The sequence below is a fragment of the Equus quagga genome, chromosome 7, assembly GCF_021613505.1.
Source record: "Equus quagga isolate Etosha38 chromosome 7, UCLA_HA_Equagga_1.0, whole genome shotgun sequence".
NCBI lineage: Eukaryota > Metazoa > Chordata > Mammalia > Perissodactyla > Equidae > Equus > Equus quagga.
This window is the reverse complement of record NC_060273.1, coordinates 69,906,948-69,924,053: the sequence shown is the minus strand read 5'-3', so window position 1 is coordinate 69,924,053 and position 17,106 is coordinate 69,906,948. Positions and strand designations below refer to the sequence as shown.

The 17,106-nt window shown below is 53.2% G+C and overlaps 1 protein-coding gene across 3 annotated transcripts in view; it reads right to left on the bottom strand.

Annotated features, from left to right (window-relative positions):
• Nucleotides 1-17,106, bottom strand: part of CAMK2A (calcium/calmodulin dependent protein kinase II alpha) — a 59,962-nt gene that overhangs the window by 32,955 nt on the left and 9,901 nt on the right. For 2 of the 3 annotated variants that reach the window (XM_046667593.1, XM_046667594.1), the window contains exons 2-3: nt 11,957-12,051; nt 5,311-5,370 (exon numbers count right to left, since the gene is read on the bottom strand). In XM_046667593.1, coding sequence (XP_046523549.1) covers nt 5,311-5,370; nt 11,957-12,051 — 155 coding nt within the window. Of the gene's footprint in view, nt 1-5,310; nt 5,371-10,168; nt 10,233-11,956; nt 12,052-17,106 lie in introns of those variants that run through there. The other variant, XM_046667595.1, reaches the window with a different exon arrangement.

Genomic DNA, 17,106 nt, shown 5'->3' with positions numbered 1-17,106 from the left:
GGCAAGGCTCCCAGGAGCCCAGAGCTCCCCCAAATCGCCCCTGAGCTGCTGAAAGGAAGGGCCTGAGGCCTGGGGCTGACTCTGGGGGCCCGCACGCTGCCAGCCAAGGGCAAGTTCTCCGAGGACAGGCTCACGTCCTCCTCTGCGCCACAAACTAAAAATGTCCACAGAGCGGGTTCTGGCCCAGAGAATTGTGACACATCGCACAATGGAAAATTACACAGCTGTTAAAATAATGCCGCCATTATGTATCCTCTGGTTTGCAACCCTCTCTCAATTACGTTGTTTGCTGAAGAAGCAAGTGCAAAACAGTGTACATGGTGCCTTTGAAAAAAGATGTATTTAAGCCTGTATGTGTCCTAAGTCTTTCTGGAAGGATACAGAGATGTGGGCATTGGGGGTGCCTTAGGGGAGGGGAATTGAGGGAGCAGCGGTCACGAATCTGTAAGACTTAGTTTTCACTGTCAACTCTAGTGACACCTGAATTTTTGCCATTTACATGTATTTCTGACTCAGCACTGAGTCCCTTAAATCACTTATGGCTCTCAAGTCTGCACACAAAGTTTGGAGAAGCAGGCATCGAATAGAATACCCCAGAATCAGTGCCTACTGGGGAGGGGAGATGGGGACCAGAGATGGAGGAGGAAAGGCACACAAATTTAAATAAAAATTTTTCAAAATTCTTAAATGATAGATACTTATAAATAATGAGTGACAGATCTTTCAAATATATTTTAAAGTAAAACTGAAAAGCAGGTCACCTAAGAGTATATATAATATAATCCTGCTTTAATTTTTTACCATCATTTTCTTATAAAAAATTTCAAAGATAATCAAGTGAACACTCATGCATGCACCACCTGGATTCTATCATTAATGTTTCCTTATACTTGCTTTATTACATTTCTATCCATTCTTCCATCCATTAATCTATTTTAATTTTTTAATGCATTTCAAAGCAAACGCAGGCCTAATTTTTTTAATGTATATGTGTATGGAGCTGGGCATCCTGTGTTTTTTTGTGTGTAGAATCTGGCAGCTTTCCACTGGTGCCCTGCCCAGCCCCCCTTTAGTAAGATGGTGCAGCCATCGTATGGCTGCTGGGAGGTTGGCTGCTAACAGCTCACAGTTGCCCCCCTTTTCTGGAGAGTTGCCCACTGCTGATGGAGCCACCTTGCCTATGAGGTTACCTGCAGGCTTCAGCCAATAACTGAATGTATGGGAGGCAGGGTTGGTGCAAACGTCCAGTCTCTTTGCCTTAAGGAGGAACAAATCCAAGACAGGATTTATGCTCCAGAGGCGCCCCCCCTGCACCCTCCACCTGGGATCCGATCAAAGTTAGACTTGACTTGATGCCACATCCCTGCTCAGGTCCTTCCCCTTCTCCATACTGATTCACCCCATCACTTACAGGTCTCCGCTGGGAGCATACCCTCAATAAACCACAAGTACCTGAACCCCTGCCTCAAGCTCTGCTTCTAGGAAACCTGGCCTGAGATAACATGGACAGGTGTACTTGAGTAGGTACACACATCAAATATCATGTGACAGCTTATATCATACAGTCTTAGCTCTAGATGCTGAGGTTATGGGAGATACTTTAAAAATTATTTGTCTTCTCATTTATCTACAATAAGCTTGCATGATTAGTGTATCAAGATCAAGTTTTGAAAAAGGGCGTTTCCGCTCCCTGCCTTCCTCCAAGTGTATGCTTGGGGAGTGGCCTCCTTCCTGGCTATTCTTCTCTAGGTGAGTTTTTAACTCCCCTTTCCTGAGTGTGAGAAGCTCTAAGAAGCTTAGCGGTGGCCAGAAGCATCACAGGAAGGGCTTTTAGGACCAGTCAACAGCCATTCAGGAGGAGCTCCAAGCAGGCTGGGGACCCTTAGAGAAGGTCCTAGGGCTCGGGGAAATGGATGGAATTGGCGTGTGTGTGTGTGGGGGGGGGGGGGGGGTCAAAGGTGACCCCTGCTCAGATGGGGCCTTTGTGCTGACTGTAAAAGGCTGCCCCTCTGAGCAGCCAGGCGAGGGGGACACGGGCTGGACCAGCCCCCTCCCACGGGAGGTACTGGAGTCGGCTTCTGCCCCTGAGAGGTGGCTGAATCACAGCCCGGAGCCCAAGAGGAAAGGCAGGATTCAAGGGCCACAGCTACCCACTGGTCCCACCTCCCCAGGGAGAGACTGGTGAGTCTGTGCTCATGGAGTGATGCTGTGACTTTTTGACTTTTTAAAATATTGTCATAGAACAAACAAGTCTGTAACCTAGTCTTCATTCATGCAGCTGAACGCATGAATTTCTGACATTCCTGTCATATTCCTAATGGTTATTTTCTTCTTGGAAGCTGAAGGGTAGTACTTGTTCCCCTCTGCATGTGTGCCCCTGACAACACACTCCTGACGTCCACTTGGGAAGCTCAACAGAATGACTGAGAACGTGGGCTCTGGAGTTGGGCTTGCTGGCTTCACCTCCCAGCTCCACTTCTTACAAGCTGTGTAACTTTGGGCAAACTATTTACCCTCTCTGAGCCTCCATTCCCAGCAGCAGTGCTAATACTACTGGACTGCTGTGGGGGATTAATGAGACGATGCTCGTAAAGCACTCAACACAGTGCCTGGCATTAGGAAGAACTCAATAAATGAAGACATTGTCATCATCATGGACCAGCCTCACTTCCCTTCTCCACCCCAAATCATATGCTAAACTCTCAGGTTGTCTGCTGCATACATCCTGGAGTGGCCTTCAGGGGTCGCCCCATAAGCAGGTGGTAATGGTACAGAGAGCAGGGTACTGTCCTCCCCCAAGCAGGATCTTGGAGGTAAGCGCTCTGCACATGGCACAGTTGGACCCACCTGTGCTGAGCCAGGGACCTCCCTGACCTGGTCCCCTTGGGGCTGGGCAGCAGCCACACATAGGCAGCAGCCAGGAAGTAACCTTGGCTGGATTCACCAAGCAGGCTGAATAGGACTCAGTCTAGTTTCTCCAGGCACAGACTCGCCTCTCAGCTTCTGCATCCACATCTGTACCTGTCTGTACATCTTTGGGCCGATTACAATCTACTTTGAAGTGAGAAGCTTGAAGGATTAGGAAGGGGCAGGCTCCCACGACACTTCCATCCTTGACAACAGCGCCAGGTTCTTCTGAGGGTCTGCCTGTTCTGGATCTCAGCTCTGCTCTCCGCTTCCTTGGGTATCAGCCACCCACGCCCCAGCCCCCATTCGTCACCCTCATTTCGTCCATACATCCTCAGGGCCCTGGCACATGGTGGGGCTTCAGATGCACTTGACATCAGGTAAATGGAGGAATGAAGGCATAAATGATTCAACATTGATGATGATGACGAAGATGACAGCTGTCATTTCTGAGATTCTACCATGGGTCAGTCTTGTGCTAAGCGCTTTACTTGGAATATCTTAATTAACCCTTCCAACAGTTCTAGAAGGTGGGTGCCATGATCATCCCCATTTTACAGAGGGGGCTACCAAGGCTCAGAGAGGTCCATAGCCAGCCCAAGCGCAAACACCTAGTCTACGGCAGAGCTGGGATTTCAACCCAGGTGTGTCTGACTGCAAACTCCATTCTCTGAGCCACGATGTTCTATATAGCACCCCAAACTGCTGGCCAAAACTCTCGATGGCTCAGAGGAATGAGAATTGTGTGGAGTTTCAGAAAGGATGTTATTCAGAAAGGATTGTATGGAGTTTCAGAAAGTCTTCAGGCAAGGTTGTTCTGTGGGAAGATGTAGACTGGGGAAAAGGAGGGCAGCTTAACGACAATAAAGCACTTCCCTCAGGACTGTCACTGTGCTATGCTTTATTTATTCATTACAGTCCTATTATGAGGTAGGTATCATTTCCGTTTTCCAGAGGAGAAATCTGAGCTTCAGCCTGGTTAAGTGACATGTCCAGGGCCACAAGCAGCAAACCCAGGATTTGAGCTGCAGCCTATTAGCTCCAGAGCCTGTAACTTACTGCTCCCCATTATAGCTAGGAATGGGAGGGAGAAGCGGGCACAGAGGGGAGGAGGCAGCCTTGACCTGAGACAGCTGCAATTGTGTAGCAACACACAAACGCACACACTCCCTGTTTCCTTCCTCCAGAGCTGACAGCCTTTCTAAGAACCATGGGGCTCTACAGTCACCGATCACTCACAGCCTTCTCCATCGTACAGCTGGGGAGTTGGAGGCCTGGAGGGGGCAGGAACAGCCCAAGGCCACACTGTAGAGGACCAGGGTCCAATCAGGGTTGTTCCCCACCAGCCCCCTTGCTGTCCCTTCTCTGATTCTGGCCCTGGAGCCTTGGGCTGCTGTTTGTGCAGCTCTGTTCCCTTCCCAGGCACAGGGAAGGGGAGGTGCCTTCTGGGTATAAATAGCAGATGGAGATGCTTCTCTCTAGCAGGAGAGTTAACCCTTGGGGCCCTGGGCACAGAGAGATGCTTCTCTCCCCAGGGAGAAGGCGCAGTGGCGGTCAGAGTTGGAATATTCCTTCGAGACCACCTAGACCTTGCTCCTCAAAGTGTGGTCTGTGAAGCAACAGCCTTGGCATCGCCTCAGAGCATATTAGATATGCAAAGTCTCAGGCCCCACCCAGACCCACTGAGCCAGAATCTACCTGTTAGCAAGATGCCCAGGTAGTCCAGACAACCCTCTCCTTATGAAGATGGGGGAAAGTGGCTCAGAGAGGGTAGCGCTCCTACCCAAGGTCACACAGCCATTTCCTGACAGAACTATATCTAGAATCTGTGCTTCCTCCTCCCATGACTCAGAACCCTGACAGGCAGGGACACAACCCGCCATTTGTGCAGGGGTGGGGAAGGGGAGGTCAGGCAGTGGCATATTATTCCATGCCCATCCCCACCTGTTCTGGGCCCAGCCTCTCCATGCAGTCTGTGCTCATTCTACTCCTGGGGCAGAGGTCACTTCCCAGCTTGAGGGTCACTGTTCTAGGCAGGTGGGCAGGGCCACGGTGCCAGGCTGACTCAGCATAGGGGTGGGTTTGGGGAGTGGACTGCGCCGGTCAAGGCCAAGCTTGGCCTATTTTCGTCTCTCTCAGAGCTTTGGAGTTTTCCTGAAACAGCTTTTCTGAAGGAGGCTGCTGGCAGCGTGGGCTGGGAGGAAGGGCCCCTTCCTCACCTTCCCCCCAACCAAGATGGTCTCTGAGGAATGTGGAAACCACTAAAGACACCCCCTTTCCCAGTTCTATTTCCACCATCCCTGGAGAAGAGAGCAGTTGCACCACCCCCCCAACACCCACCATGCAGGGAGGGGGAGCCGGCCTGGCCCCACCCCGCACCCTCACTCGTTCCCCGCGGCTCACCAATGTTGGGGTGCTTCAGCAGGCGGCAGATGCGGGCTTCGCGCTCCAGCTTCTGATGGTCTGAAACACAGATGCCCAGGTGAGTCCCAGGTGAGGCAGAAACCTGCACCCACTCCGTCGCTCCCTCCTCACAGCCCTCAGGATCTCACCTCCCGGGGCAGCCCCTGCATCCTGGAAAAGCTTGCCTTTCGGGCAGGGCCTCCTGGTCTTCCAGGAAGGCAGCGGGATGCAGCTGCAGAGGGAGAGGCCTGGGTGCAGTACTCAGAAGTCCCCTCCCCTCTCTGGGCCTCGGTTTCCAGGGCTCTCAGACAAGGAGCATCCATGAGCCCCTTCCTGTAATAAGCCCCAGGGGCCATGCAGCCTGGAGCCGCCCCCAGGCTGGCCTTTGCTGCCCTTCCTACAGCCCTGCCCTCACGCGGCACTCCAGGCACACTAACTACTGAATTTCTCTTCTCCTGGCACATCCTGCTCAGCCCTTCCACTTCAGGCCTTCGCACACATGGTTCTCTCAGCTTGGAACACTCCCCTTCAACCTCCCATCCATCTCCTGGCCATCATTCACTCCTACCCATCCTTAGATGTTGCCCTCTCCTGGCAGCCTGCCCTGACTGCCAGCCTGGTAGGGGCCCCTCCTCTGCCATCTCAGGGCCCCTGGTCAGCACGTTGCGCGCTGCCTCATGGGTATCTCTAGCCTTGAGGGCAAGGACTCAGTCTCTGTTGCACCCTGCCATCTACCCAAATGCCTGGCACAGAGTGGGTGCTCAAGAAATAACTGAATGAAAGAACAAATGATCGAATGAACAAATCTGTCTAAGGGAGAAGAAGAAGAGCTGCATTAATTCACAGAGCCACCTCCCTTGCAGAGGACTCCGGGACGAGGACACAGAGAGCCCCAAAGAATCTGCAGGGCAGAACTCGTATGTGGCAGCCTCGGGGCTTCCCCGGAGCTCTCATCCCTGCTTTCCAGGACTTTCGTCCAAATCCCCTGGATCCCCCACCCACTTGGGAGAGAAGCCTTGCTCAGGACCTGCCACCTGTGGCCTCTGCATCTGAGGCGGCTGGGAGCAACCATAGCTGTGACCCCATTCAGTCTTCCAGCAACCCTGGGCTACGGCCACCACTGTCCCTATTTTATGCATTTCTTAATTCCCTTTTTGGTGCTTTTCTCACAATTCGGTGCTTAATGCCTAATTTTAAAAACAAAACAGTAAAAAAAAAAAAAAAAAAGCAGCCAGTATGAAACGTAGAATATTCACTATGTTTCAGGTGGTGTGCAGAGCGCTTTCATACATTTCAAGGCCTCATGACAAGCCTTTGAGGGAGGTGCTATCACTGTTCTGGCTTTACAGAGGAGGAGACAGAGGTTCAGAGAGGTTAAGCAGCTGGCCCAAAGTCGTGCCAGTGGTGGGCAGTGGAGCCCCGCTTTGTCCCCAGGCGGCCAGACTCCAGGGGTTACAGTGTTCTCCACGCCCTGAGTCACCACCACCACCTCCACCTGCCCCCAATTCCTGAGTGGGAAAATCAAGGCCCACAGGAGAGAACTCACTAGAACCCCGGTCTCTGAATGGCCCCTCCAGAGCAGGCAGGCACCAGGGAGGGCGAGGAGGATGTAGAAAGTCCCAGCCCCTGTCCCCAGGCAGCCAGCTCGCCTTCCCCCGGCCCCCTCCATGGCAGCAATCGCCGGTCATCCTCAATGGCTGCGCAAGCCAAGATCGATACTGCAATGTGGCTTTTCCATCAGCAAAGCAATTAAGGCCAATCCTGTTTCCGTGGGGTGTACGCTCAACTCCCCAGCTGAAGGCAGCTGCAGGTTAGGGGAAGGGAGCCCGGTTCAGGGTTGGGGGGCATCCTCCTGGGTCCCCCTCCCTCCCTGCCTCCTTCTATATCCTCCAGGGTAGGGGAAGGCTGACTCCCAGGCAAAGGAGGGGGAACCCCCCCAAGGGCTGGCGGAGGCCCTCAGTGGGCTGAGGAAGGCGGGACCCCCCCCAGGCTCCATGCCCTGTCCCCGACCCCACCCATCCCCAGCAGAGCCAGAAATCAGGCAGGTCAATGTGGGGCCTGTCAGAGGGGGCTGGGAGCCTTCTGGCCCAGGCTACACATTCATGCGGAGGGACCTAACCTAGAATTCTGGTGTTTTCCCCACATGAGGTCACCTAGGAGCAGAGTTGCATGGACAGCATTGAAAGAAGGAAGCACTGGTCACCCAAGTTCGGATCTACACCTGGTTGCCAGACCTCATTGCTGGAAAGGTGAGGAATTAATCGTTTCTGTAAATCTCGCAATCGTCTTGTGTGAAGGACAATACATGGCATTGCAAATTTCAGTGCTAAAAGCGTTCAGTGTAAACATAGACGTTTTATACAATAATTTTTGTAACTCTGTTTGAAATGTTTCCATTTTCTAATATACAGGGAACCTCAAGAAATGTGGGGACCACATTGCTCTTGACTTCTGAGGCCTTGCTCCGTTATGTAGATGGGGAAACAGGCCCAGGGAGAAGGAGCAGTCCCTTTATCAAAATTGCTCATCAGGTGGTCAAGTCTTCCTAGAACTCAGGGCCCTGAGGAACCACCCCGGATGCTCCCCCTGACCCCTGCCCTGACCAACAATGCTCGGCAGCCAAGGACCTCTTATTAAAATATAATTTAGCTCTGCCCGCTCCCTGGCTTCCAACTCTCCCACAGCTTCCCAACGTACTAAGATACAATCCAAACTCCTTGCCACGGGGAGCAAGACCCTGCTGGGTCCTGCTTCTTCTTGGCCTTGAAGCTCCAGCAGCATTGGCCCCCTTTCTGGCCTCAGGTGCATCAAGCCCCTTCTCACCTCAGGGCCTTTGCACTTGCTGCACCCTCTGCCTCAAACGCACTTCTCCTGGGTCTTCTCATGGCTGCCTCCTTCTCCTCAAGCAGATGCCAGCACAATGTCACCTCCTCAGAGAGCTTCCCTGGCTGCCTTTACTGAGGGTCCCTCTTGCCCCATCACTTCCCCATTACCTTGTCTTATTTTCTTTATAACAGTCATTGCTACCTGAACTTACCCAGCTTATTTGTGTGTTTACTGTTCTTTTCAATTTCCCTCCATAGAAAAGAGGTGCAGTGAGAGCAAGACCTTGTCTGTTGGTCACTTACATGTTCCTTGGGCCTAGAGTCACTCGAGCAGCTTCCCTAAGTTCCCATAGCTAAGAAGTGACAGAGCTGGGATTTCAACCCATGTTCATAATTACTACACTATGTGCCTCCCATTCTGATAATTAGTTGATTGATAAATCAATCCTTCCATCTCAGTAGAGTCCCACAACAGTAAGAGGTCGGAGGGAAGCTAGTCTTCAGCCTTCTTCCCCGGGTACCTGGAAGACTGCCCCAGTGCCCGCTGTGATACCCTGTCAACCTTTTCCAGTCCTGGGGGCAGGCTCCAGGGTCTTGGGATTAAGGGAGCCAGCCCTGCCCAGAGCTCAGCAGACTGGGGGTGGGGTTCCTGGGGCCAGACAGTGCCAGCATGGTAGAGAGGGACAGAGCAGAGCACGGGAGAGTGAAACCAGGCAGCCTGGGGGGCTCTGCTTGCAGAGGGGGTGGGCTCCAGCAGGCAGGCGGGCAGCGGGATGCTGGCTGGAGGCACAGGAACCAGGGGAGAAAAGAGATCTCTGTCCTGGAACAGGAAATGCCCCTCCCTCTACAGGGCCTCGATCAGGCTCCTGGGAGGTGGAGAAATAATCTCGAGGACCAAGAGTGCCGGGCGGGGTGGGGAGGAAGATGAGAAAGACAGGGAAGAGGTGCCTCATTGCCTCCTCACAGGCTCCCTCATGTGGACCAGAAGCTCAGGGGCACCTGAATGAGCCCACACCATGGGAACTGGTCACCAGGGAGCGGAGGAAGTGACCCCCTGGCGCTGGGGTGGACAGTAGGGCCTGTGGAGGGGGGCCGTAAATGAGCCAAGCCCTCTGGCTGCACCAACTTCATCCACACGCCCAGTGCCCAGCATGCCCTACAATGCTAATAAATTCTCTCTCTCTTTTTTTTTTTTTTGAGGGAGATTGGCCCTGAGCTAACATCCACGCCCATCTTCCTCTACTTTATACATGGGACGCCTGCCACAGCATGGCATGATAACTGTAGGTCCACACCTGGGATCCGAACCAGCGAACCCCGGGCTGCCAAAGCGGAGCGTGGGAACTTAACCCCTGCACCACTGGGCCGGCCTGTAATGGATTCTTTCTGTGGGCTCTGGGAGGCTAGGCTGGGAAGCAAGCAGAGCCGGTGGGGACTTAGCATTGAGCCGTACTGCCGTGCTCCCTGCTGACAGGAGTGTTTAAATGCAGGAGCTTGGGCCTCACCTGCTGAATCCCACCCTCAGGGGTGGCACTGAGCTGCATTTTTCTAAGGGTCCCTAGATGATTTGGCAGGCATTGGGATGGGCGAAATGTTTACATTTCATTTCATGTCTTTATGGCTTCTTAGAACTGCTTATTCTATGAGCATATTATTGAAAAGACTAGTTTAACAATACATACAAAAAATATCTGCTGGGTTTGGGAACCACTCTACAGAAGAGGCTGGCCTGGGTGGGGAAGGGGAAGTCACAGCTCCCTGGGGGGCTGGACGGACACCCCGGGTGGGCACGCCCTCCCCCTCCCCCCCCGCCGGGAACTGCTGAAGTCACAAGGAGTGCCAGCAGGAGAAGTTTAGAGCTTGTTGCCAAATATTCAGCCTCACACCACTCCCCACCCCAGGCGCCATGAGTGGCAAAGAAACCCTAAAAGAAGCTGTGCTCCTCCTCCCCCACTGCGGGGAGAGCGTGGGCGGTTGGTGGGCTTCTTTGAGAAGGTTCCCCTGAGGACCTCCCGGCCACCCTGCATACTCGCCTTGGCCTGGGCCACCTTCCTCCCAGGAGGTCAAAGGCTCAACAAATCGCCAAAGAGAGTGGGCTTGGCAGTTACTGCCTGGCACAGCCCAGAGTCTACACTGCCCAGGAATGCTTAGTCATCTTCCAGAAAAGAGGCGACGCCCCTTCCATTCTCTCCCATCCACATCTGTCTCTTTCTGTCAGTGTGTGTGTGTGTGTGTGTGTGTGCACGCGCGTGTGTGTAGATGTGGCTCTGAGAGTGTGGTGAACCAGCTCAAGATTTCCGGCATCCAGGGAGGACCTGATTCCTGACCCTCTCTCGTTTGGGGGCTATCTCAACCTATCACCCCAAGACATAGTTCTAGTCCTGCCCCCACTGTATCTCAGGGATTGGGTATCTTCCTTGATCACTAGAGACATAAAGCACAGAGAGGGCACCAAACTGCCACTAGCCACACAGCTATGGCAAGGCCAGTCTGGCATCTGGACATGAGGCAGCACTCCTACCTGCCCTGGCTCCCCACCCCTGGCTCTGGCTCTGGACCTTCCACAGGCTTTGCCTGTCCACCCCAGCTTTCATGTTGACTGTGTGCCATCACGGGCTCTGGGCCTTCAGGGAAGCCCCCCATCCCTGGCCTCTCTCCCTGCGGGACACTGGCCTGACTACAGGGAGTCCAGTAACTAGGAGAAAGTGCTAGGCTTCAAGCCACACTGAGCCAGAGAGATGAAAGGCAGTAACATGCGGTCCAACAAGGGGCCCATGGGGAGGCCTGTGGGGGACAGCATGAACATCCTGTACCAGCCTCGGTGAACCCCATACCTGCCAGGCCCCGGCCCAGACACAGCTGAGGCTTCTGCCAGGTCAACACCTGCGCACCATACCAGCCCCTCACACCACATCTCCCAGGCTGCACAAGCCATGGGCTGCACAACCCGCACGGACACCTGCCTCACCCAGCAGAATTCCCTCCACCTCAGGGGGTCCCCAACACGCTTAGACATGGTTCAGAGCGGCGATTGCCTCTTTGAAGATAATTCTCCCCAACACTCTCGCCATGGTCACCACCATTACTGCCCTAACCACAGGCTAAGGGCAAGAAGCAAGCTCCTGGGCAGGCTTCCCAAGTTTTAAGTCCACATGAACCACCCGGGCATCTTGTTAAAATACAGATTCTGATTCCTTAAGTCTGGAATCAAGAATTTGCATTTCTAACAACCTCCTGGTGATGCTGATGCTGTTGGTCTAGGACCACTTTCAAATTAGAATTAACCTGGGATCTTTTCTAAAACCCAAGTCATGCCCCAGACAAACTAAATCATAACTTCTGGGGTCGGGACCCAGGCATCAGGAGTGTTTGAAACTCTCCAGGGGATTCCAGTGTGAGGACAGGTTTGGGAGGCACTGTCCTGGAGTGGTTGAAGCAGAGTGCCCTGGAGCTCACTGGGCACTGGCCGAGCCCCGCGGATGTTGGGCGCTGTCCTAGGTGCTGGGCACACGCAGGGCATGGGATCCATCCCCACCCTCTTGGAGCTTTTAGTGAAGAGAGAAAATGGATGATAAACAAGGAGTCTAGTCAGTAAATGGGAAAAGTCTAGGTTGGGGAAAAGCCACAAAGAAAGTAAACAGTAATGAGAGAGATAAAATCTGGGAGACTGCCTCAAATTTGGGGGTCAGGGAAGCCCCTCAAAGGATGTGACATTGACCAAGGGGACAGACCCAGGCCTTGGTTCTAACCCAAGGGGTAGAGGGTGGAGTGAAGGCAGGGAGAGCCCCAGAGGGTGGGCCAAGCATGGATCCACCACTTACCTCTGGCTGAAAGCTTTTTGGTGTTGATGATCTTGGCAGCATACTCCTGGCCAGCCAGCACCTTCACACACCTGCGCACCACTGAGAAGGCTCCCCTGGGAGGACAGAGAAGGCAAAGGAGGTGAGAAGGGGCCAAGGGCTGCATCCCCAGGAGACGCTGGCGTCCATGCAGCTGCACCATGCTAGCTGGGAGCCCTCCTCCAGGGCTGCTTGAGCTCATAGGGGCTGCTGTGACCCGAGCCAGAGAAGAGCAGGGCCCAAGACCCAGAGGACCACAGGTACTGGATTATTAGGAGCTTGGCCACACGAGAGATGAGCTTTCCAGAGTTGTAATAAGTTAGCTCACCAAATTGAAAAACATTAGAATCATGTAGTGTTAGAATTGCAGAATTGAGGTCCCTGAAAGTTTTTAGTTGTTTATTCTTTGAGTAGATAACACATTGACATGATTCAAAGTTCAAAAGATACAAAAGTGTGGATAGCAAAAAGACCCCCCTCCCATCCCTGTACCCCTGTCTCCGAGGTCCCTTCCCTGGAGACAGCCAGTGTCACCAGAGCATCTTTCCACAGGCAGTATCCCCACACAAATGGTGCTGGACTTTGTGAGCTGTTCTGCATCCTCCTTTTTTTGGCAAATATTTTGGAGATCCTCTTTCCATGTTATAACACAAAGAGCTCCTCATTTTATGGCATTTGATCATACAGCTGTGGTCCGATAACTTACCTAGCCAGTCCCCATCAGTGGGCAATCAGGTTAGTTCCAATCTACAGCAATTACAAACAGTGCTGCACGGACTAACCATCTACGTGTGCATGAGAATTACGTTTCCCATGCGTGCAAGTGTCTGTGGATAAACGCCTAGAGCTGGTGTATTTGGTCATAGGGTGGATGTTGTTTGCTAATTTTGATAGATGATAAGGGATTTTCCATCTTAGAGATGGTACCAACTTACTTTCCCAACAGCATGTGAGGGGACCATTTCCTCTGCCATTGTTAACAGGATGTGTTACCAAACTTTCTTATCTTTGCTACTGAGACAGGTGGAACACGGCAACTCGGGGTAGATTTGAGTTGTGTTTCTCACACTGAGAGGGAGGCTGAGCATCTTTTCACATGTTTTAAGAGGTTCCTGGGACTTTACCCTCAAAGTATTCGTGGTTGGAAGAGAAGTGGGAGTGAGGGCTGTGAGTATCACTGTTTGCAAGGGACATTGATTGTTGCCATGTGGAATGTGGCCCATTTCCTGGATTGTTTGATTTTTCAAGAAAAGCCGAAAATATGGATATTTATGCAAAATTTCCCAACTTTTAAATACTGGCACTTATTCCAAAAAAAGTAAACAGAGTATCAGGCCCAACAAAACTATTTTGAGAACCAGATGTGGTATCTGGGTGCCATGTTGTACCTTCTACCACAAAGGTCATCTGGTCCAACCCCTTCCTATCACAGAGGAGGCCCCTAAGGGGCCGGATGCTGATCACGGTCACTACCAGTACTGCCCTAACCATAGGCTAATCGCAAGAAGCAAGTCTGCGGGGCAGGCTTCCCTAATTTTGAGATCCATGCGAATCACTCTGGTGTCTTGTTAAGACGCAGATTCTGATTCCTTAAGGCTAGAGTAGGGCTCCAGACTTGGAGCATTGGCGTAGCTCAGTGTAGACTGCTCAAGGTCACGTGGCTAGTTCCAGGCATTGCTGAGGCTAGAACTCAAATATTTCACTCCCAGATTTCTGGCTTCTCCCCGACCAAGTGAATCTGCCACCTCCTGGCCTGCACGTCCGGGTTCCTGACGTGGCCTCACCCCATCACACCCTCCAAACTCTGATGTCCCCTCCTAAGTGCATGGGCAGGTCCAGGCCACAAAGATGAGGCTGATGGGAGCAGGGAAGGACCTGGCAGGCAGTGAGGAAGCCTGCAGATGGGCACAGCTGCCCGCAATGCACATGCCCCTGGACATTGTCACGGGCTCCGTGTCTGGGCAATATGAAGAGAGGGGTAGGGAACTGTGTGGAAAGATGAGGAAGAAGGATCTGGGAGGGGGGCTAGAGACCAGGAAATATGACCTCTTAGGAAAGCCAGAGAAGGCCAGAATTCATGACAAATGGATGGTCTCGCAAAGCAACGGACTCTCCCTGGGCTGTGCAGCCCCTGCCTGTCCTTCCCATGGAGGAAAGCAGCAGGAGCCTGGCCACCTTCCCTGAGGAGCCTCGCCGCCAGAGGGTCTTTTGTTTGTGCCCCCAGAGCACCCTGTAGTCCCTCCCCATCGAGCCCAGGCTGTAGTTGCTTGGCCGTTTGTCTTGCCCACCCAGCAATGAGTTCCTGAGGGCCAGGACTTTATTTCTGTCCCCACACCCCCATGCCGGGTACCCAATGCCTGCTCCCCTGCGGGCCTCCATAGATGTCACCTGCAGGAATAGGAGGTGATGCCAGCAACAGCGAGAGGGACTGGAATGAGACAAGGGAGAGGATGTTCAGGGAGGGGTGTTAGGAACAGGAAGAGGCATCTGAGGAAGGGGGTGTGATGGTCTCTTGAAGCACTCCCACCCTACCCTGGCAGGGGATGGACCCCAAGACCTTCATGTCCTTGCCCTGAGGGAGGCCTCGATCCTCAAAGGCCCCAGGGGAGAGAATGTTTGAAGTGGCCGCTTCTGGGAAAGGTTCCAAGAACTCCAGGGAGAGGAGGGGCACGCAGGTCCTGAATGCAGGGGCTGCGTCTTGTCTCACTTACCAGCAGCTAGCCCCTGCTTGGTCCTGAGCTGGAGCTCAATTAATCAGAGGTGGATGGCGGGAGGGAGGGATGCAATTTCTCCACTAGAGAAACAAAATTGCATTCTGGGTAAAGACCTTAAATCAATGGTCATCAAATTGGCTGCCTTAGAATCCTCAAGATCCTTGGGGATCATTTAAAAATACATATTCCAAGGCCCCACCCGACCTACCAAGCCAGAACCTCTGGGTGTGGGCCAAGGAAATCCGTATTTTCATTTAACACACAGTCCCAGCCTGCTCGGCACTGCCCTGCCCGTGTTCCAGGGAAGTCCTGTAGAGCCCGGCCTCCTGGAAGTCAGCACTGATGAGGCTGTCCCACGGGGCTCTGTGCATCAGGCTCCACAGGCCCCGTGAGCCCGGGCTCTGCCCAGGACCCGAGGACCTAAGAGCCACGCCTGTAAACAAGAGAAGGCACACTCGCTGAACTTCCTCCTCAGAACAAAGCGCCAAGCTTTTGTGTAAATACCAGGGTCTAAGTAGGGGGCCAGGATGTGGGGGGTGCGGCCGTAGGGGTCCTGTGCTCCCCAAGGACATCCTGTGCCTCTGAGTGTGGGTATGTGCATTTTTTTCTGGGGCAAGGATGCATAGCTTTTAGCAGATGCTCAGAGAGAGGAGTTTGTACAAACCAGTTTAGAGCTGCTGATCCAGAGGCCACCAGCCTCTCACATACCCAGAAGACGTCCTCCCTTTAAAAGCACATTCCCCATTAAGCTTCTTCTTGACCCTCATTGCAACTCTGTGAAGTGGGCATTATGAGCCCCCACTGAACAGACCAGGAAACTGAGGCCTCAAGTGAGCAGGCATATTCCTGGTGAGGCCGTGAAGAAATCCAGGTCACCTGCACTTGTTCTTCTGACTCCTTCAAAGGCAGGAGAGTGTGACCCTCAAGAGCAGGGGCTCTGGGCTCACAAAGCCCTGTGGTCCGATCATGACTCGCCCCCAACTCACTGTGTGATATTGAACTTGGCACTTCACCTCTCTGTTTCCTCCTGTAAAATGGCAGCAATAATAGCATCTACCTTCTGGGTGTTGGGGAGATTCAGCGAGCTGACACGTGCAAACACTGGGCACAGTGCCAGGCACATAGAGCATCAAATGGGGCAAGGGCAGGGCCGGGGCCAGGGAACCCCTCTTTCCACCTATGCAGCCTCAGGTCTCCATCCACACGTGGGAGGGCTCACCCCTGCCTGCCATGGTGCTGGGATCAGGGAGATGAGGGGCAGAGGAGACGCTGCAGCAAAAATAAGAGTAGGGGCAGCGAGCCTGCAGCCCTAACTTCCTCTTTTTATCCTTTGTTTAAAAAAGGCATATTTCTGCACTCTCTTCCTGCATGAGCGAGTGGCCACAGCCCAGAGCCTTGGCAAACAGAAGAGCCAGCCCACTCCTCCCACGGCCCGGAGCAGAGCAGGTGGCCGGCAGGTGGGTGGGCAGGAACTTGGAACAGGACAGGGTGGGAGAGGGGAGGAGGCCAAGGTGGGGAGGGTAGGTGGGAGGGTGTGACCAGGGGTCCCAAGGGGAAGGGAGGAGGCCTGCATGTGAGGGCCCTGTGTGACGAGGGATGTCCCCAGGCGGGTCCTGAGGGTGCCTGTGAAAGTGTTCCTGGGTGCAAAGGGGTCGAGGGGGCACGTCTGCCCAGACGTGTGTGTCGGCAGCCCCGTCACTGTCCTAGTGTACGTGATGCCATGAGGCTCTGGCTGCCACAAAGCATACTATGTCACCCTGGATGCAGAGTGTGCTCATGTGAGTGAGAAGGTCACAGAATGCGGGCAGGGAGGAGCGTGTGTGAGACAGACAGACACTGAAGGGATGGACTCTCAGCCCTCAGCCCTGCTGGAAGTTCTCGAGCAGGGGTCTGCCCCAACGTCAGCCTCAGTTTCTTTATCCGCAACAGGGAGGTTGGGGCAGGGATGAGGATAAATAGCACAGAGGCCCTCCCACCTTTAATATTCTACACTGGCGCTGTCCAACAGAACTTTCTGTGATGGTGGAAATATTCTGTGTTGTCCAATGTGGCAGCCACTAGCCCCAGATGGCTAAGGAACGCTTGAAACGTGGCTGGTGTGACTGAAGAACGGGATTTCTTATTTCCTTTCATTTAAATAGCTATCTGTGGCTAGTGATCACCATATGGGACAGTGAAGTTCCACGTGAATAAGAACAGCAGCTCCTGAACCAGACCAACCAGAGTTCAAACCGTGGTGCAGTCCCTTACTAGCAGGTTAACCTCAGGCAGCCTGTTTCTTCACCTGTAAAAGGCAGATGAGAATAGTACCCACCCTGTGCACTTGTTTCAAGGCTTCAGTGTTAGATTCAAGATAATGAGGTATGCAAAGGGTTTAGCACAGTCCCTGGAGTATAGTAAATGCTCAAGAAACAACGC